At 44.3% G+C, this 21,184-nt stretch overlaps 1 protein-coding gene across 12 annotated transcripts in view; it reads left to right on the plus strand.

The window, feature by feature from the left end:
• The window catches only part of LOC129818309 (ceramide transfer protein-like), a 75,873-nt gene extending 54,934 nt beyond the window's left edge, over positions 1–20,939 (plus strand). For 6 of the 12 annotated variants that reach the window (XM_055874066.1, XM_055874063.1, XM_055874068.1 and 3 more), the window contains 12 exons: positions 513–620; positions 2,240–2,375; positions 2,919–3,002; positions 3,233–3,483; positions 3,668–3,754; positions 3,885–3,977; positions 5,812–5,907; positions 6,099–6,231; positions 15,139–15,209; positions 15,391–15,519; positions 16,474–16,603; positions 17,023–18,287. In XM_055874066.1, coding sequence (XP_055730041.1) covers positions 513–620; positions 2,240–2,375; positions 2,919–3,002; positions 3,233–3,483; positions 3,668–3,754; positions 3,885–3,977; positions 5,812–5,907; positions 6,099–6,231; positions 15,139–15,209; positions 15,391–15,519; positions 16,474–16,603; positions 17,023–17,249 — 1,545 coding nt within the window. In that variant the 3' untranslated portion in view covers positions 17,250–18,287. The other 6 variants (XM_055874070.1, XM_055874071.1, XM_055874072.1 and 3 more) reach the window with 4 other exon arrangements.
• Positions 20,940–21,184: the final 245 nt, after the last annotated feature.

Genomic DNA, 21,184 nt, shown 5'->3' on the forward strand with positions numbered 1-21,184 from the left:
TATGCAATGTATTTGTGTAATGTTAGTTGAGTCGAATCAACAAATCACAGCACAGGTTGAAGGGTACACTTCCTGCTTTTACTTCCTGGCCTGGGTACACTCAAAAAGACTGCAAGTCCATGCATTATGCCATCATTGACTTGAATGGAGATGCTCTTCCTATTCATTCTATTTCTATGGTTACTGCACTTTCAGGGTCATAGAAATAACTCTGTGACATAGAGAAAATAAGTAGGGATGGAGAGTATTTGCATTAACCTCATACTCTGTCCTAGTGTGACTAGTAGAGGTGAAGGTGCTTGTTTATCAGTAGGTTTACTAGTTGAGGTTTAGTAACTGAATATACTGACTGTGTGATAGCAAGTTGAGATCTGGTACATTTGGTGGTAGATTTATTGACGTGATGTGGTGATTGTATGTCACCCCCTTAATAGACTTGATATTTTGCTGATGTGTTGTTGTGTAAAGTTAATGATATCTGTTAATTTCTTTCTCTCGCGCCATGTGTCTAGGCTGAGTCTGGGTATGGTTCAGAGTCCAGTCTGAGAAGACATGGCTCTATGGTGTCTCTCACGTCTGCTACCAGCGGCTACTCCACCACATCCACCTCCTCCTTCAAGGTGAGTCTTGACTTAACACACACACAGAAGGCTCTACTTTCAGCTGACATTAAGCCAGTGCAATTATCAAACGCCCGCTCGATTTTTGACCTGTTAAAGCTGGTGCTTTTCTGTTGTGCCAGGATTGGTAATTTACCTGTCTTACTGTATATGAGCTCGCTTGCGTTGAGGTGGGAGTGGTGGCAATATCTGAGGTGTGTCCTTAGAAATGTGCACCAAAGTGCCAATTTCAGGCAGCGCTGGTGGGGATATTTAAGTCTTTGCGGTAACGAGGCATGGATTTTGACAGTGGAAATGCAGTCTGTCCAGCCGTGACGCACAGTGCCCATATACACATGGAAAAAGAGATGTGCTTTTTGTGCCTGTAAACCTTGTGTATATAGAAACATAAAAAACGAATGTTTTTCCCCATTTCGTTTCATTTGATTAAAAACAAAGCATAGCCTCCCCTCTCCTCAATGAAGGCCGGTTATTTCTTTTTTTGTCCTGCTACGCATTCGCCAAGTAGTCAACACTATTATGAAGAGTTTGGCTCGTAAGACCGCCTTGAAATAAATCTTAATCACCAAAGCTTTATTAAAATATCAAGCTTGGGAGTATCCCTTTTTATTTATGTAGGCTGTTATACTTTATTTTATCCAGCTCCAGTTATTATTTTGGATGTGTGTAAACCCTCCATGTAGGCTATATGCCCATCAGGGGACGAGAGATGATGTGATTTGGTGACACTCGTATTTAGAAAATGTTTAGTTATTGCTTGTTTTCTGTTTCGTTTGATTAAAAAACAAGCTACCCTTACCCTACTAAAACGAAATCTGGTTCAACAGTAATGAGTCTGGTGTCTTATCCTGGCCAGGCATTAGCCAAGGAGCCTGTCCATGAAAGGTTTCTAAATGGTCTACTCCTGAGGCTTTTGCATTAATCACAATTCACACAGGCCTACCTGCAGTGCAGAGGCTACTCCATTCGACCTGAATCCATCCCTATTTCCAAATGGCGCCTCCTGTTCAGTTACCAAAGACGCGCTCCTCCAAACATATTCAAGTAATTCAGTCCTATAATGCCATATCAACGGTAGGCCTAGGCTATATCTTGCTTGTTTAGGACGTGCCTCATATACAATACAATTTACAGGAGCATTGTATTTTTTATTTGAGAAGTGCGATGCGTAAAGCCCTGTACTCATTGAAGCCAATTACAACGTTGTCTAGTGTCAACACAACACTATATTGAGCAAACACTGGATTCATTTTGACTGTTTGTTGCTATTACTTATTACTAGCCTATGCTTTTTAATAAACTGTATCAATCCACAATGGACTAGGAAGATAATATTCTGTGCCCCCATCCGAATTGGAGTTGATGACATCGCAAAGACCGTCAATAACCTACAGAACTTAAGACGAAACGTGTATTAAGCCATGAAACGTGTCGATTGGTCAGTGAGTGGCCAAGCCCTCGTCACAACTATACATCAAAACCTGTCTCTTTCACGCTACGGCCAGCAATTGCGCTCATAATTCAAAAATATTTCTGCCACAGCCCCTAACATCGCGTTAAGTTCGTTATAATAGAGCCCAGGGTGTTTGCTGACCATGCGTTCCCGTTTGGTTCTGAAGGGCCACAGCCTGAGGGAGAAGCTGGCAGAGATGGAGACGTTCAGAGACATCCTGTGCAGACAGGTGGACACGTTGCAGAAATACTTTGACGGCTGCGCCGATGCCGTCTCCAAGGACGAGCTGCAGAGAGACACAAGTAAGACCATCAATGGGTCAATCAATCAGATGCATTTGTCAATCAAGTATTCAGTGCTAACTAGACAGCCACCCAGGCCTAGTATTATGAGGTCTAGTGGGAAGAAAAATCACATGCAGTTGATCTGTGAGACCAAAACCAATGGGTTCCTACTTATTGCTACAAACTGTTGAATATAAAATATTACCTAACTCAAAGAACAATGGAATACCACAAAAATAAGAAATGCCAAACGTGTGGATCATGAAAATATTTAGCTTTGGGGAAACATTTGCAGAATCTTTATAGGAATGTGTTCCCTCTCTCATCTCTCTCGCTTCCTCCGTCCATCCCTCGCTCCTGCATAAGAGGCCAGGGCATTGTTGTGGCATTGAGTACAGTAGAATTCTGTCAGTCTGTTTGCCTGCCATGCTCTGTGGCTGGGTGCATGCATAAGCAACTCTTGGCACTACCCTACTCTGGCTCTGCAGGGACTTTGTAGGAACTAGTGTACTGTATGACCATGGCTGACTTCTCTTTTGCTGTTGCTCCTTCTCTCTCAAGTTGTGGATGATGATGAGGATGATTTCCCCAACACTCGGTCAGATGGAGAGTTCATCCACAACAACAACGGCAGCAAGGAGAAGCGTAAGTAAAGCAGAATACCCTCTAAAGAAAAGTTACAACGTTTCCACTTAGTTCAAACTTTGATCAGTTTCTTTTTTAGCATTCTGTCTGAAAAAGCAAGTGTAGTTCTTGTTCTCTGATGTAATGGACAGAGAAGGCTTTGGGACTGGAGAAACATTTTAAACAGGCTCATTCTGTCTTAAATCAATGTTTCAAACATCTATTTTAATAAATATTCCTCTCCTGCTCAGTATTCCAGTCTCTGAGCACTAAGGACATCAATGGGATAGATTTTAAGGGTGAAGCCATCACGTTCAAGGCCACCACAGCTGGGATCCTGGCCACCCTGTCCCACTGCATCGACCTGATGGTGAAGAGAGAGGACAGCTGGCAGAAGAGACTGGACAAGGAGCTGGAAAAGAGGAGGAGAATAGAGGAGGGCTACAAGTCTGCTCTCTCTGAGATCAAGAAGAAGTCTCACTTCAGAGGCCCTGATTACGAGGTAAAAAGACTGCAAGACAGACTAACTGAGTCAGTCTATCTTTCTTAGCATTTCTTCTGTTCAGTTGTATGGTTTGTCAGTTCTATGATTGTTTTGAGGCAGGTGAAAATACATCTGTCAGGCTCATCCTCAGCCATGTTACTCTCTTCATCCTTATTTTCCTCCTCCCTCTCTCTCTCTCCAGGAGGGGCCTAACAGCCTGATCAATGAGGATGAGTTTTTTGATGCAGTTGAAGCAGCTCTCGACAGACAAGATAAGATAGAGGAACAGGTACCAGAACAAGGGCAAAACCCCTCGGCCTCAATTGGTATAGAATACATCTCATTCTATAATAATAATGATACATCTTCGTATTACATTGAGTACATATGTTTGATCCTGGCCCTGTGTGTGTGTCTAGTCTCACACTGAGAAGTTGAGGATACAGAGGTCTAATCCAGTTCCCCCAGGAGATGTCTACTCCGCCAGGGGATCACACAGATTTTCCGACAAGGTTATTCACCTCTTTTAGTCCTGAGCACCTTACTTTACCTATCACCATCATTATCTCCCTTTCATTCGTCCTCTCCCCCTTTTTCTTTGCTTCTTTGTTTCTTTCTTTCACTCTCACCCCACATCTCTCTCTTTCTCTCTACTCTGATTGTCGTCTGTGTGTGTGTCGATGTGTCTGCCTGTGGGCCTGTCTGTGTCTGTCTGTGGGTCTGTATGTGTCTGTGTGTCTGTGTCGTATGTCTCTCTGTGTGTGTGTGTGTGTGTGTGTCTGTCTCTGCCGGTGTGTGGCTGTGTCTATCGGTGTGTGTCTGTCTTTCTGTCTGTCGGTGTGTGTGTCGAATGTCTGTGTGTGTCTCTGTCTCTGTGTGTCTCTGTCGGTGTCTGTCTGTCTGTTTGTCGGTGTGTGTCTGTGTCTCTGACGGTGTGTGTGTGTGTGTGTGTCTGTCGGTGTCTGTCTGTCCGTCTGTCTGGGTGTGTCTGTGTATGTCTGTCAGTCGGTGTGTGTGTGTGTGTCTTTCTGTCGGTGTGTCTGTCTGTCTGTCTGTCTGTCGGTGTGTGTGTGTGTGTCTTTCTTTCGGTGTGTGTGTGTCTGTCGGTGTGTGTGTATGTCTGTCGGTGTGTGTCTGTCTGTCTTTCTGTCGGTGTGTCTGTCTGTCTGTCGGTGTGTGTGTGTGTGTGTGTCTGTCTGTCGGTGTGTGTGTGTGTCTGTCTGTCTGTCGGTGTGTCTGTCTGTCTGTCGGTGTGTGTGTGTGTGTCTTTCTTTCGGTGTGTGTGTGTGTGTGTGTCTGTCGGTGTGTGTGTATGTCTGTCGGTGTGTGTCTGTCTGTCTTTCTGTCGGTGTGTGTGTCTGTCTCTGTGTGTGTGTGTCTCTGTGTGTGTGTGTCTCTGCGTGTGTGTGTCTCTGCGTGTGTGTGTGTGTCTCTGCGTGTCTGTCTGTCTGTCTGTCTGTCTGTCTGTCTGTCTGTCTGTGTCTGGCGGTGTCGGTCTGTGTGTGTCGGTCTGTGTGTGTCGGTCTGTGTGTGTCGGTCTGTGTGTGTCGGTCTGTGTGTGTCTGGCTGTGTCTGGCTGTGTCTGGCGGTGTGTGTCTGGCTGTGTCTGTCGGTGTGTGTCTGGCTGTGTTTGTCGGTGTGTGTCTGGCTGTGTTTGTCGGTGTGTGTCTGGCTGTGTCTGTCGGTGTGTGTCTGGCTGTGTCTGTCGGTGTGTGTCTGGCTGTGTCTGTCGCTGTGTGTCTGGCTGTGTCCGGCTGTGCACATCTGTCTCTGTCTGTCTGTCTCTGTTTGTCTGTCTGTCTCTGTTTGTCTGTGTCTCTGTCTGTATCTCTCTCTCTGTCTGTCTGTGTCTGTCTGTTTTGTCTGTCTTGTCTGTCTGTCTCTGTTTGTCAGTCCTGTCTGTCTAGTCTGTCATGTCCTTTCCTTTAGCCACATAGTCACTCTCCTCTGATAGTCACTCCCCCTCACTCTCCTCTGATAGTCACTCCCCCTCACGAAGTCCACAGATTCAGCTCTGAGGTAACTGCTCCGTGGCAGAGTGTAGTGACCCCACAGGCCTGGCTGAATTACTACACTTTCATCCCACAGGCATCTGTCTCTTTCAGCATGATGCTAGCGTCCAGCATGATGTTGGCTGCCCCTCTGATGATGCTATTTTGCTGTTGAGATAATACTGTATTGTCTGTTAGCACACAGATTTACTGGCCTCTGCATGCCATAGCGGCTACCTCACAATACAAGCGTTGGCTTGTCTTTCCTGTATCACTTTTGTATTTATCGGTGAGCATTTATGTCTCTGACTTTTAACCCTGTCTGTCCCTTCCTCTTCCTGGTTGACTGTGATAGGTGGAGGAGATGGTGCAGAATCACATGACCTACTCGCTGCAGGATATGGGCGGAGATGCCAACTGGCAGCTGGTGGTGGAGGAAGGAGAGATGAAGGTAGGAGAGAGGGGGAGAGGAGAGAGGTGATGATTATATTGCCACTGTCAGTCTTGTTATACAAATTAATAAAAATGTACATTATTAATACATATGCCCCCATCATCTAAGCCAACTGGAGCAGTTTGAGTCCCACACACACATACCTGCACACCTGTTTATACATCTCCATCTGTATGTATGTTGTGAAGGTGTACAGGAGAGAGGTAGAGGAGAACGGTATCGTCCTGGACCCCCTGAAGGCCACTCACTCCGTAAAGGGAGTGACAGGACACGAGGTGTGCCACTATTTCTGGGACACAGATGTACGCAACGACTGGGAAAGTAAGTTTCATCTGAACAGTAGTTCATATATCTGGCACTACAGTTTTCTTTTTTTCATAGATTTTTTTCTATGTAAAACAGAGCGTCGCAACAGCAATGCAGAAACAAACAAAAAAACAGTTGCCATAAGGTAAGTACAGTACAATATATGAAAGCAATTATGATTAGACTTTTTACCATGTATTTTTTTACCTAATCAGGTCAGCCTGGTTTGTGAAAGCTATCCATTTCTCCCAGTTTCTTTTACCAACAGGTTTTTGAATTGTTAAGGCATATGTAAATCTTTCCATAGCAAAAATCTATTGACTTATACTTTGCAATTCTTTAGACTTTGGGTCTTCTACTTTTTCCCAACTCCTGGTTATGACTTTTGTACTAGCGCCAAGTCAAACTTAAATCAAGTATCTGTCACTGTTAGTCACAACTTCTAGAACATTGCCAAGGTACATTACAGGGCAAGGTCTAGATTCTTCATATCCCAGCACATCTTTTATAACAGAACATACATTCTGCCAGAACACATTTCTTACATTCCCAAAAGAAGTGTGGTTGGCATCTACATGGCCACACAGACGCCAGCATGGTTGTTGTTTACCTAGCGGGGGCTTTTTGATTCTAGGTGGGATATATTTTTCCAACAAAACTCCCGCCATGTTTGTAGAAGTATGTTGTGTTTTGCATATATTGTCCCAATCTTCCTCTGAAATATCAAGTCTTTAATTCCTTCTCATTGTGTTTTAATATAAAAGGTTGAATCTTTTCTAGAAACAATCAGGTCATGACAGAGTGAAGAAATTGTCTTGGATGTTCCTTGTTTATATCAGATTTCGAATGACATGATAGTCCCATTAGGTATTGTATCTTTCATTTTGATCTGTTTTTCAAAATAATCCTTTAACTGTAAGTATCTGAAAAGAACTAGATTTTTCCAAACCACAATTCACCTTTAAATTCAGAAAATGTAAGAGCTCCCGAGTGGCGCCTCGGTCTAAGGCACTGCATCTCAGTGCTAGAGGCGTCACCACAGACCCTGGTTAGATTCCAGGTTGAATCACAACCGGCCGTGATTAGGAGTCCCCATAGGCCAGCGCACAATTGGCTCAGCGTCGTCCGGGTTTGGCCGGGGTAGGCCATCATTGTAAGTGTTTGTTCTTAACTGACTCACCTAGTTAAATAAAATAAAAATAGCTCTCTGTCCTCTGCAATGGTACAAAATGCTGTCATGCCTAGGGCTGTGGCGGCCACAAAATTTTGTCAGCCGGTGATTGTCAAGCAAATAACTGTTGCTCTCACGGTAATTGACCATAATTAACATAAACACATTTAGCATCTCCTGGCTTCCACAAGCCACTGATGCAGACCTTTGGAACATCTACATTAAAAAAGTCAAATAAATCCAGGTAATATAGCCTACACCTTCACAATAAATCCATTATTTATTTTAGATAGGTCTAAAGAAGCATGATATGAAGAAAATGTAGTCCATTTCAGAACCACAGAATAGCATACTCTGAGTTGTCCTTATGTTAGGTCCTGATCTGGCTATGCCAAATGGCTATTCATTTAGCAGACAAGATTTGCTTCAACTTCCATGGCATTATTTTATAGTGTTATGGTTTCGCTCCTTACGTCCTTACTTGTCAATCATTGGTTCATTGGTGAAATTAGCATTATGACAATATCTTTAATTAAATCATTCAAAAACCTTTATTAATGCAATTGCAGACAGAAGTTGACAAACAGGAACATAGCACGCATGTTTCCCAGTAAGTTCTGCATCAAACAAAAGGTCTCAAGTTGTTTTATTAAACCAAAGTCCCGCCTTAGTGATGTCACTGACTACGTCATTACCTTTTTACTCCCGAGACCAGAACCCTGCATCCATAGCTGTACAAACATAGAGTTTCAGTGTTTATCTAAGAGCTAGGCAATAAATGTCCCCTCCCCAAAGTTGATTTATTGTGGAATGTCTGAGTAGTCTCTTATCTCACACACTCCCCTGCAGAGTTCTGTCTCAGTCACACATTTTTTTTTTTTTTTTTTCACCTTTATTTAACCAGGTAGGCTAGTTGAGAACAAGTTCTCATTTGCAACTGCGACCTGGCCAAGATAAAGCATAGCAGTGTGAACAGACAACAACACAGAGTTACACATGGAGTAAACAATAAACAAGTCAATAACATGGTAGAAAAAAAGAGAATCTATATACAATGTGTGCAAAAGGCATGAGGTAGGCAATAAATCGAATAATTACAATTTAGCAGATTAACACTGGAGTGATAAATCATCAGATGATCATGTGCAAGAAGAGATACTGGTGTGCAAAAGAGCAGAAAAGTAAATAAATAAAAGCAGTATGGGGGTGAGGTAGGTAAATTGGGTGGGTAGTTTACAGATGGACTATGTACAGCTGCAGCGATCGGTTAGCTGCTCGGATAGCAGATTTTTAAAGTTGTTGAGGGAGATAAAAGTCTCCAACTTCAGAGATTTTTGCAATTCGTTCCAGTCGCAGGCAGCAGAGAACTGGAAGGAAAGGCGTCCAAATGAGGTTTTGGCTTTAGGGATGATCAGTGAGATACACCTGCTGGAGCGCGTGCTACGGGTGGGTGTAGCCATCGTGACCAGTGAACTGAGATAAGGCGGCACTTTACCTAGCATAGCCTTGTAGATGACCTGGAGCCAGTGGGTCTGACGACGAACATGTAGCGAGGGCCAGCCGACTAGGGCATACAGGTCGCAGTGGTGGGTCGTATAAGGTGCTTTAGTAACAAAACGGATGGCACTGTGATAAACTGCATCCAGTTTGCTGAGTAGAGTATTGGAAGCTATTTTGTAGATGACATCGCCGAAGTCGAGGATCGGTAGGATAGTCAGTTTTACTAGGGTAAGTTTGGCGGCGTGAGTGAAGGAGGCTTTGTTCCGGAATAGAAAGCCGACTCTAGATTTGATTTTGGATTGGAGATGTTTGATATGAGTCTGGAAGGAGAGTTTGCAGTCTAGCCAGACACCTAGGTACTTATAGATGTCCACATATTCTAGGTCGGAACCGTCCAGGGTGGTGATGCTAGTCGGGCGTGCGGGTGCAGGCAGCGAGCGGTTGAAAAGCATGCATTTGGTTTTACTAGCGTTTAAGAGCAGTTGGAGGCCACGGAAGGAGTGTTGTATGGCATTGAAGCTCGTTTGGAGGTTAGATAGCACAGTGTCCAGGGAAGGGCCGGAAGTATACAGAATGGTGTCGTCTGCGTAGAGGTGGATCAGGGAATCGCCCGCAGCAAGAGCAACATCATTGATGTATACAGAGAAAAGAGTCGGCCCGAGAATTGAACCTTGTGATACCCCCATGGAGACTGCCAGAGGACCGGACAACATGCCCTCCGATTTGACACATTGAACTCTGTCTGCAAAGTAGTTGGTGAACCAGGCAAGGCAGTCATTAGAAAAACCGAGGCTATTGAGTCTGCCGATAAGAATATGGTGATTGACAGAGTCGAAAGCCTTGGCCAGGTCGATGAAGACGGCTGCACAGTAATGTCTTTTATCGATGGCGGTTATGATATCGTTTAGTACCTTGAGCGTGGCTGAGGTGCACCCGTGACCGGCCCGGAAACCGGATTGCACAGCGGAGAAGGTACGGTGGGATTCGAGATGGTCAGTGATCTGTTTGTTGACTAGGCTTTCGAAGACCTTAGCTAGGCAGGGCAGGATGGATATAGGTCTGTAACAGTTTGGGTCCAGGGTGTCTCCCCCTTTGAAGAGGGGGATGACAGCGGCAGCTTTCCAATCCTTGGGGATCTCAGATGATACGAAGGAGAGGTTGAACAGGCTGGCAATAGGGGGTGCGACAATGGCGGCGGACAGTTTCAGAAATAGGGGGTCCAGATTGTCAAGCCCAGCTGATTTGTATGGGTCCAGGTTTTCCAGCTCTTTCAGAACATCTGCTATCTGGATATGGGTAAAGGAGAAGCTGGGGGGGCTTGGGCGAGTAGCAGCGGGGGGGGGGGGGGGCGGGGCTGTTGGCCAAGGTTGGAGTCACCAGGTGGAAGGCATGGCCAGCCATTGAGAAATGTTTGTTGAAGTTTTCGATTATCACGGACTTATCAGTGGTGACCGTGTTATCTAGCCTCAGTGCAGTGGGCAGCTGGGAGGAGGTGCTCTTGTTTTCCATGGACTTTACAGTATCCCAGAACTTTTTGGAGTTAGAGCTACAGGATGCAAATTTCTGCTTGAAAAAGCTGGCCTTTGCTTTCCTGACTGACTGCGTGTATTGGTTCCTGACTTCCCTGAACAGTTGCATATCGCGGGGGCTCTTCGATGCTATTGCAGTTCGCCACAGGATGTTTTTGTGCTGGTCGAGGGCAGTCAGGTCTGGAGTGAACCAAGGGCTATATCTGTTTTTGGTTCTGCATTTTTTGAACGGAGCATGCTTGTCTAATATGGTGAGGAAGTAACTTTTAAAGAATGACCAGGCATCCTCAACTGACGGGATGAGGTCAATATCCTTCCAGGGTACCCGGGCCAGGTCGATTAGAAAGGCCTGCTCGCAGAAGTGTTTTAGGGAGCGTTTGACAGTGATGAGGGGTGGTCGTTTGACCGTGGACCCGTGGCGGATACATGCAATGAGGCAGTGATTGCTGAGATCTTGATTGAAGACAGCAGAGGTGTATTTGGAGGGCAAGTTGGTCAGGATAATGTCTATTAGGGTGCCCATGTTTACGGATTTAGGGTTGTACCTGGTGGGTTCCTTGATGATTTGTGTGAGATTGAGGGCATCAAGCTTAGATTGTAGGACTGCCGGGGTGTTAAGCATATCCCAGTTTAGGTCACCTAACAGAACAAACTCTGAAGCTAGATGGGGAGCGATCAATTCACAGATGGTGTCCAGGGCACAGCTGGGAGCTGAGGGGGGTCGGTAGCAGGCGGCAACAGTAAGAGACTTATTTCTGGAGAGATTAATTTTTAAAATTAGAAGTTCGAACTGTTTGGGCATAGACTTGGAAAGTATGACAGAACTTTGCAGGCTATCTCTGCAGTAGATTGCAACTCCTCCCCCTTTGGCGGTTCTATCTTGACGGAAAGTGTTATAGTTGGGTATGGAAATCTCAGAGTTTTTGGTGGCCTTCCTAAGCCAGGATTCAGACACGGCAAGGACATCAGGGTTGGCAGAGTGTGCTAAAGCGGTGAGTAAGGCAAACTTAGGGAGGAGGCTTCTGATGTTGACATGCATGAGGCCAAGGCTTTTTCGATCACAGAAGTCAACAAATGAGGGTGACTGGGGACATGCAGGGCCTGGGTTTACCTCCACATCACCCGAGGAACAGAGGAGTAGTAGGATGAGGGTGCGGCTAAAAGCTATCAAAACTGGTCGCCTAGAGCGTTGGGGACAAGGAATAAAAGGAGCAGATTTATGGGCGTGGTAGAATAGATTCTGGGCATAATGTGCAGACCAGGGTATGGTGGGGCACGGGTACAGCGGAGGCAAGCCCAGGCACTGGGTGATGATAAGAGAGGTTGTATCTCTGGACATGCTGGTCTCAATGGGTGAGGTCACCGCATGTGTGGGGGGTGGGACAAAGGAGGTATCAGAGGTACGGAGAGTGGAACTACGGGGTCCATTGCAAACCAAAACAATGATAACTAGCCTGAACAACAGTATGCAAGGCATATTGATATTTGAGAGAGACATACAATAAGGCATAAAGTGATTGCAGGTCATGATTGGGAGAGCTAGCTGAAACAACAGGTGAGATAACAGCAGCTAGTCAGCTAACACAGCAACAGAAGGTAAAAATGGCGACGACTGGGCAGAGAGGGTCGGATTAACTACACACAGATCCTGAGTTAAGGCACAGAGCCGACAGATAAAACACAAATAAACAGAATGGAGTACCATGAATTAATGGACAGTCAAGCAGGCATCAGCTATGTAGCCAAGTGATCATAGTGTCCAGGGGGCAGCCGTAGATGGAGCAGTGAGGCCTCCACTAAGCTAGCACGCGTTTAAAGTTAGTAGCCCGGGGGGTGGTCTGCTCAGACGGAGGGGGTCTGCTCAGACGGAGGCCGGTTGAGGGCACCGGTTGAGGGCACGTCTGCAGACCAGACGTGGTCGTGTCGACAGAGAATCCAAGCCGGATAGCGATGGCGAAAGAGAGGTTGTGAATTGTAGAATTGTAGACATTGAGTGAGTGAATGAGAAAACAACTGTGGAACAATTCTAAACCTCTATAATGAATATATATGTTGTTAATCTGTAGTCTAGGACCCTATAAATGTAAGGAAGGAGGGGTCTAATAACCCCTCCCCTTCTATTAATATAACATAAGCATAATCAATTATTCTAATACATCAAACATTTGTACAGCCCCCAATCATGACCGCCAGGTGAATCCTGACAATAGTATGAAGAATACAATTGAACAAAGCTGAATAAAATAGAAAGGATGTTTTCTCCAAACAATTTCTGAGGGAGTGCGCACATGCAGCTAGTCTGTGTTGAGCGTTTAACAAATAAACAGGTCTTCCTATCTTAATTTAGAGTTATTTATGCAACTTTAGTTGTTCTACAAACATTGGGCTATATATTTTGATTTGTAATACATTGTAAGGCTGCATGATGACTCGAATGATGATTTGAAAAAGGTATCTTGAAAGGCATGAGCTCTGCTTTGTTTATTGCGCAGGCTATACACACTATATCAGTCACTCATTCACAATTTGACAAGCACTTGATAATGCCTCAAATTTCCTGCCGGCATCCCCTTTGTGTAGCCGTAAATAAATTCTTTAGGCCCTAATCTACGGATTTCATATGACTAGGAATACAGAATGCGTCTGTTGGTCACAGATACCTTTAAAAAAAGGAAGGGTCGTAGATCAGAAAACCAGTCAGTATCTGGTGTGAGCACTATTTTCCTCATGCAGCACGACACATCTCTTTCTCAGAGAGTTGATAAGCCTGTTGATTGTGTCCTGTGGAATGTTGTCCCACTCCTCAATGGCTGTGCGAAGCTGCTGGATATTGGCAGGAACTGGAACACGCTGTCGTACACGTCGATCCAGAGCATCCCAAACATGCTCAATGGGTGACATGTATGGTGAGTATGCAGGCCATGGAAGAACTGGGACATTTTCAGCTTCCAGGAATTGTGTACAGATCCTTGCGACATAGGGCCGTGCATTATCATACTGAAAGATGAGATGATGGCGGTGGATGAATGGCGTGACAATGGGCCTCGGGATTTTGTCACGGTATCTCTGTGCATTCAAATTGCCATCGATAAACTGCAATTGTTTTCGTTGTCCGCTGCTTATGCCTGCCCATACCATAACTCCACCGCCACCATGGGGCGCTCTGTTCACAACGTTGACATCAGCAAACTGCTTGCCCACACGACGCCATACACGCTGTCATTCATCTCTTAAGAGAACACTTCTCCAGCGTGCCAGTGACCATCGAAGGTCAACATTTGCCCACTGAAGTTGGTTACGACGCCGAACTACAGTCAGGTCAAGACCGTGGTGAGGACAACGAGCACGCAGATGAGCTTCGCTGAGATGCTGAATAAAAGCTTCGCTGACAAAACTACACATTTGGGCTTTTATTGTCCCCCAGCAGAAGGTGCACCTGTGTAATGATCCTTGATAGTAATTTGTCCCAGGGGTTGAACTGTTTTGAGGGAACCTCTACTGGTAGAGAGGGGAATAAATACAGCAGTCTATTGACTATTCATTTACACTGCCTTTATTCTAGAGCTGAAATCTAAGGGAAGAAGTGACCATCTCTCTATATCTTCATGAATATTTTGGATAGTTGGTGTATTTGTTATAGCTTTGTAATGTATTTTGTTAGGTTTACCCCTATACATTGCCGTGAAAACGTAATTACTCCATTTCTAATTTTCTCTATTTTTGCAAATGTTTGATACTGAATTATCAGATCTTCAACCAAAACCTAATATTAGATTAACGGAACCTGAGTTTACGAATAACAACAAAGTTACTCAACACTCCATTCCCCTGTGTGAGAAAGTAATTGCCCCCTTACATTCTAACTGGTTGTGCCACCTTTTCAGCTGTTGATCAGTCTCTCACATCGCTGTGGAGGAATGTTGGCTCACTCTTGCATGCAGAACTGCTTTAACTCAGCGACATTTGTGGATTTTCAGGCATAAACTGCCACACCATTTCAATTGGGATTAGGTCGGGACTTTGACTAGGCCATTCCAAAACTTCAAATTAGTTGTTTTTTAGATATTTTCATGTAGACTTGATTGTGTGCTTTCGATCATTGTCTTGCTGCATGACCCCGCTGCACTTCAGCTCACAGACAGATGTCCTGACATTCTCCTGTAGAATTCTCTGATACAGAGCAGAATTCATGGTTCTTTCTATTAACACCATATGTATGTTATTTCTATTAACACCCCTGTGATGGGGTGTAGTTAGAGTAGATTTTGTGTTTTGTATAATTTAGTTTGTATCCTGAATTGTAACCATATCCTTCCAACATATTTGTTCGTTTTGGGAGGCAAGTGTTACAAACTAGCACATCCTCAGCATACAAGGTGATTTTTATGCTGTTTTCCTCGGATGGTAATACCTTGTAGTTCCTAATGTTACCTTATCGTTTGGGCTAGGGGCTCAATATGTAAGGCAAACAAAGCTGGGGAGGTGCACCCTCCCTTGACTGCATTGTAAAGTCATTTTATTTGTCAGATGGCCGTTCACTTAAATTCTAACAATAGGATCTTGATAAATGGTTTTAAAACACTGAATTGCATCTGGCACTTCAGTTTTCAGTACTGTCATTTTCTGCAATGTTGCCAATCTCAGTCGTAAGGTCTTAATGTTCAATAATTGAGTGATTTATTTGATATGTTCTTATTCTGGTCTCTCTTTACTTTAATTCAGCTACTATTGAGAACTTCAACGTTGTGGAGACGTTATCGGAAAATGCTGTTATCGTCTATCAGACACACAAGGTAAGAGAGAATGAGTAAACACAGATGCCAAGGTTTCAAACCAGACGCCTTTGGCGTTTTTAAAATTTGTTCCACTGAACATCCCACCACAATAAAGACATTTTAATTGCATAAAGAGTGCCTTTTAAGTGTTTACTAAATGACTGAAAGTAAAATCTGCGTGTGTGTGTATGTGTTGCAGAGGGTGTGGCCTGCCTCTCAGAGAGATGTGCTCTACTTGTCTGCCATGAGGAAGATCCTGGCTAACAACGAGAATGACCCTGACACCTGGCTGGTCTGCAACTTCTCTGTGGACCACGACAACGCCATGGTCAGTATAACCCCCCTACCCCTACCGACCCAGACACCTGGCTGGTCTGCAACTTCTCTGTGGACCACGACAACGCCATGGTCAGTATAACCCCCCTACCCCTACCGACCCAGACACCTGGCTGGTCTGCAACTTCTCTGTGGACCACGACAACGCCATGGTCAGTATAACCCCCCTACCCCTACCGACCCAGACACCTGCCTGGTCTGCAACTTCTCTGTGGAGCACAACAACGCCATGGTCAGTATAACCCCCCTACCCCTACCGACCCAGACACCTGCCTGGTCTGCAACTTCTCTGTGGAGCACAACAACGCCATGGTCAGTATAACCCCCCTACCCCTACCGACCCAGACACCTGGCTGGTCTGCAACTTCTCTGTGGACCACGACAACGCCATGGTCAGTATAACCCCCCTACCCCTACCGACCCAGACACCTGCCTGGTCTGCAACTTCTCTGTGGAGCACAACAACGCCATGGTCAGTATAACCCCCCTACCCCTACCGACCCAGACACCTGCCTGGTCTGCAACTTCTCTGTGGAGCACAACAACGCCATGGTCAGTATAACCCCCCTACCCCTACCGACCCAGACACCTGCCTGGTCTGCAACTTCTCTGTGGACCACGACAACGCCATGGTCAGTATAACCCCCCTACCCCTACCGACCCAGACACCTGCCTGGTCTGCAACTTCTCTGTGGAGCACAACAACGCCATGGTCAATCTCAGTCTAGTCTTCTTGGAGATGGGCTTTTCCAGGAATTCCTAATTCCCCAGACTGACCTTAATCTATTTGTGTGTGTGGGGGGGGGGGGGGGGGGGGGGGGAGCTGTTACAATAACAACCTGGTTCGTCAAGGTAGAGACTAAACATACATACAAATATTTATCTTATATTTTCATTGGTCAATGCTTGTCAATTGATGATCTTTCATGTCGCTGTCCCAACACAGCCCACCAACAGGTGTGTCCGTGCCAAAATAAACATCGCCATGATCTGCCAGACCCTGGTAAGCCCACCAGAGGGCGACAGAGAGATCAGCAGAGACAACATCACCTGTAAAATCACCTACGTCGCCAACGGTGAGCTCACCTCCTAAATCACTGATAGCCACGACAGATGACCTGCTAGAACGGACAAATAAGCAGTATTACAATAGCCATGTAAACTCAGCAAAAAAAGAAACGTCCCTTTTTCAGGACCCTGTCTTTCAAAGATAATTTGTAAAAATCCAAATAACTTCACAAATCTTCATTGTAAAGGGTTTAAACACTGTTTCCCATGCTTGTTCAATGAACCATAAACAATTAATGAACATGCACCTGTGGAACGGTCGTTAAGACACTAACAGCTTACAGACGGTAAGCAATTAAGGTCACAGTTATGAAAACATACGACACTAAAGAGGCCTTTCTACTGACTCTGAAAAACACCAAAAGAAAGATGCCCAGAGTCCCTGCTCATCTGCGTGAACGTGCCTTTGAATTGTCTTTCCAACCAGGTATGCTACAAGGAGGCATGAGGACTGCAGATGTGGCCAGGGCAATAAATTGCAATGTCTGTACTGTGAGACGCCTAAGACAGCGCTACAGGGAGACAGGACCATGTGTAACAACACCTGCACAGGATCGGTACATCCGAACATCACACCTACGGGACAGGTTCAGGATGGCAACAACAACTGCCCGAGTTACACCAGGAACGCACAATCCCTCCATCAGTGCTTAGACTGTCCGCAATAGGCTGAGAGAGGCTGGACTGAGGGCTTGTAGGCCTGTTGTAAGGCAGGTCCTCACCAGACATCACCAGTAACAACGTCGCCTATGGGCACAAACCCACCATTGCTGGACCCGACAGGACTGGCAAAAAGTGCTCTTCACTGACGAGTCGTGGTTTTGTTAGGATTTGCGTTTATCTTCAAATGAATGAGCGTTACACCGAGGCCTGTACTCTGGAGCGGGATCGATTTGGAGGGTCCGTCATGGTCTGGGGCAGTGTGTCACAGCATCATCGGACTGAGCTTATTGTCATTGCAGGCAATCTCAACGCTGTGCGTTACAGGGAAGACATCCTCCTCCCTCATGTGGTACGCTCCCTGCAGGCTCATCCTGACATGACCCTCCAGCATGACAATGCCACCAGAGATACTGCTCGTTCTGTGCGTGATTTCCTGCAAGACAGGAATGTCAGTGTTCTGTTGTGGCCAGTGAAGAGCCCGGATCTCAATCACATTGAGCCCGTCTGGGACCTGTTGGATCGGAGGGTGAGGGTTAGGGCCATTCTCCCCAGAAATGTCCGGGAACTTGCAGGTGCCTTGGTGGAAGAGTGGGGTAACATCTCACAGCAAGAACTGGCAAATATGGTGCAGTCCATGAGGAGGAGATGCACTGCAGTACTTAATGCAGCTGGTGGCCACACCAGATAATTACTGTTATTTTTTATTTTGACCCCCCCTATGTTCAGGGACACATTATTCAATTTATCTTAGTCACATGTCTGTGGAAGTTGTTCAGTTTATGTCTCAGTTGTTGAATCTTATGTTCATACAAATATTTACATGTTAAGTTTGCTGAAAAGAAACAGTTGACAGTGAGAGGACGTTTGTTTTTTTGCTGAGTTTATATACAGTATCAATAACTATGTATTCTTCAATTAGAGTTTGTGATATTTGAAGCAGGGCCAATATCATTAGACTATATATTGTATATGAATCTACAGGTGTTGTGAATTAACCTGTTCTTTGTGATGTCCTGTGTAACGTGTATTTCCTCTTCATCTAAGTGAACCCGGGAGGCTGGGCTCCTGCCTCAGTCCTGAGGGCCGTGGCCAAGAGGGAGTACCCCAAGTTCCTCAAACGTTTCACTGGCTACGTCCAGGAGAAAACATCAGTGAAACCTATTCTCTTCTGAGGTTCACAGGACTCACTACACCACTGTCCACACAAGACTGTTCCGAACATAGCATACCATGACAACCCAAACATAGCTAACCCTCATGCTTGGTCTCTAGCTCGGTCTCCAGCTAGCTTCAATGTAAGCTTCAATGATAGTTTCCCATTCTACATCTCATGCTAGTTCTTTATACTAGCTCGCTCCTCATGCTAGTTTCCGATGCTAGCTCCCACATTAGCTAGCATGCTAATGCAGAAAGACCTATGAGAATAGCCTAAATGTAAAAAAAAAAAAAAAAAAAAAAGAGTTTCTGGCAGAGATATATTGATATAATATATAAATGTATGTGTTAAGAAATTTATAAGAAAGCAATTTAAGACATAAAGAAAAAACATGGCTCTATTTTAGTCCTGCTTTTTGTAGTTGTTCTTTTTTAAGAAATGGAGTGTTCCTATTTTGTGTTGATTTTGCTTTTTATAATAATCAGTGGTGTCACAGCTTACTCTCATGCTGCTAATTTTTCAAGTACAACAAAACAATTTAGCCTCCTTTTCCCCCCCAGAATGAACATTGTGTTTGTAAAAAAACATAAGTGTAGAGGGCTGTCATTGAACTATGATCCCTATGACATAAGACTTGACCTTTTGGTCTTTGTCTCCCTGGTGAAAACACCACTTTGCTGGTGCTGATGGAGGGACGAGACTAAAAGTTTATTTTGTTTTCAAATGTTGAAAATGTATTTGTTTTTTTATTTTGGTGGTTGTACTTGAGTCAATAGCTAGGTTTCCATCCAAATATTCAGAAATCTGCATAAAGAATGAGAATTTTCCCACCAAACTGACTTGTTGATAAAAATCAGTGCGTGATGACGTAGTACACACAATATGTACTTTTTCACTTAAGTTTTCATGTACTGAATAAAAATCTAAAATTCCATGTCCTTCCATCGCGTTTTGACACAGCTGTTGCCATAAATAGCAAATGTGCCTAGTCTTGTCTTGGCACGTGCCAACAACTCGCAGATACAGTGCTGGTAGGCTATTCTACATGAGATTATTATGGATTAGAGCGAGAATATTTATATTTGTCAAGCATCGATCATCATGTTACCAGAATAAGACCCTCTATTTATTGGAAAGGAGCATCAAGCTCATCACTGTGCACTTTCATTACCCTGTAAAATTCATAATTTAGCCTATTTCCTCTGTAGCCTAATAAACGGCATGGTTTCCCGAGTCGTAGTGGGAGGTCCACACACCATATCATTGTGTGACTCAATATTATGGTCACATCAATATTTGTGCATAAACGCATTTCCACCACTTCACTCATAATTAATTTTAGACACAAAGATCCCAACATGTTGAACGAACAAATTATCTGTTTGCATTTAAAACAATTTACCGAAACTTAGTTTCTAGCACAGCTGTCGTGATTTTTTCTTCGCATAAAAAGTGGTTGGAAACGTGGTTAGTGATGACATGCTGTAGCAGCAAAATTTACAGTTGGGGTTTTAGATATCTTGATTATAACTGTATATAATGTCAGCAACCATTTCTGCTTCAGAACTGTTTTTTGTTTTTTTATGCCTGCAGATGCTTTTTGTGACTGAATCGACTACATATGCCTTAGACTGGGGGAGATAACCCAGTACATTTTGGGATGGGGTAGGTGAGAGGGTGCTGATAGACCGTACACCCATATGAAAGCACTAGAGAAGTGCCTATGCCCGAGTTACAAAACCTGATCATCCTCCTCTCTTCTCCCTTCATTGAAATAATCAACCCTGATATGACTGAATGGAAACCTGAAACTTGACTTTCACTTCTACAATTGGGCTGATGTTCGGTCAGTCATTACTTCTAGAAAGGGAGGAAGGAAGCAGGCCCTTTCAAGGTATTTAGACAGCTCCTATGTTTTACAGAGGACAGAAGCTTTGTCTCCTGCTGGGCACTTCAGTGAAACAATGACTGTCTCCACAGAGTAAAAACCAAAGTCTTTCATTTCAGATACCTATTTATATGAAACTAAAGGGTTTGGGGGTTAATGTCAAATTCATGTCATACCTCTTAATTGTGATTTTTCAATCAGCAGAAACTGATTTTCACATAAAATATCCTTGGAGGATGTGAACTGTATGCTGGCTTTCATTCCCCAACTGATCAAGTGATTTTTACTTTGTACGTTCACCAATGTGCAAAGTCATCCAATAATTGATAGCACAATTTATGTATAAAGCCAAGTGAAGAAAAACCTGGTTGGAAAGACAATTCAAAGTCTGGTTTCCCAGACTCCGATTGAGCCCACTTCTGGACTAAAAATGCATGTTCTACATTCATATGTCCTGGAATAGGCACAATGTGGGTCTGAGAAACTGCCCCAATAGCTCTCCTATGAATTAAGTTGCACTGAATATAAATAAAAGTAGTCATGCAAAATATTTTTAGATTGACTTAAAACCATACTGTGAAAATGTGGCACTTCTTTAGCTGTTTGGAAAGAAAAATAAAATTCAAATTTTTCTCCAGTTCGATGTGCTTTGAATCCTTGTTTCCCCCCCTTCTCTCACCATCTACAAACTCAATGTAATTATACAGAAAGCCAATGAGTCATGGTATTTAGGTTGTGACAAAATACATGTGACTAGAAAACCAGTTGACATATGGCTTGTTGGAATGAACCTAAGGCAGGGTTTCACAAACTCGGTTCTAGGGACCCCAAGGAGTGCACATTGTTTTTGCCCTAGTACTACACAGCTGATTTAAATAAACT

Source organism: Salvelinus fontinalis, chromosome 21, assembly GCF_029448725.1.
Source record: "Salvelinus fontinalis isolate EN_2023a chromosome 21, ASM2944872v1, whole genome shotgun sequence".
Taxonomy (NCBI): Eukaryota; Metazoa; Chordata; class Actinopteri; order Salmoniformes; family Salmonidae; genus Salvelinus; species Salvelinus fontinalis.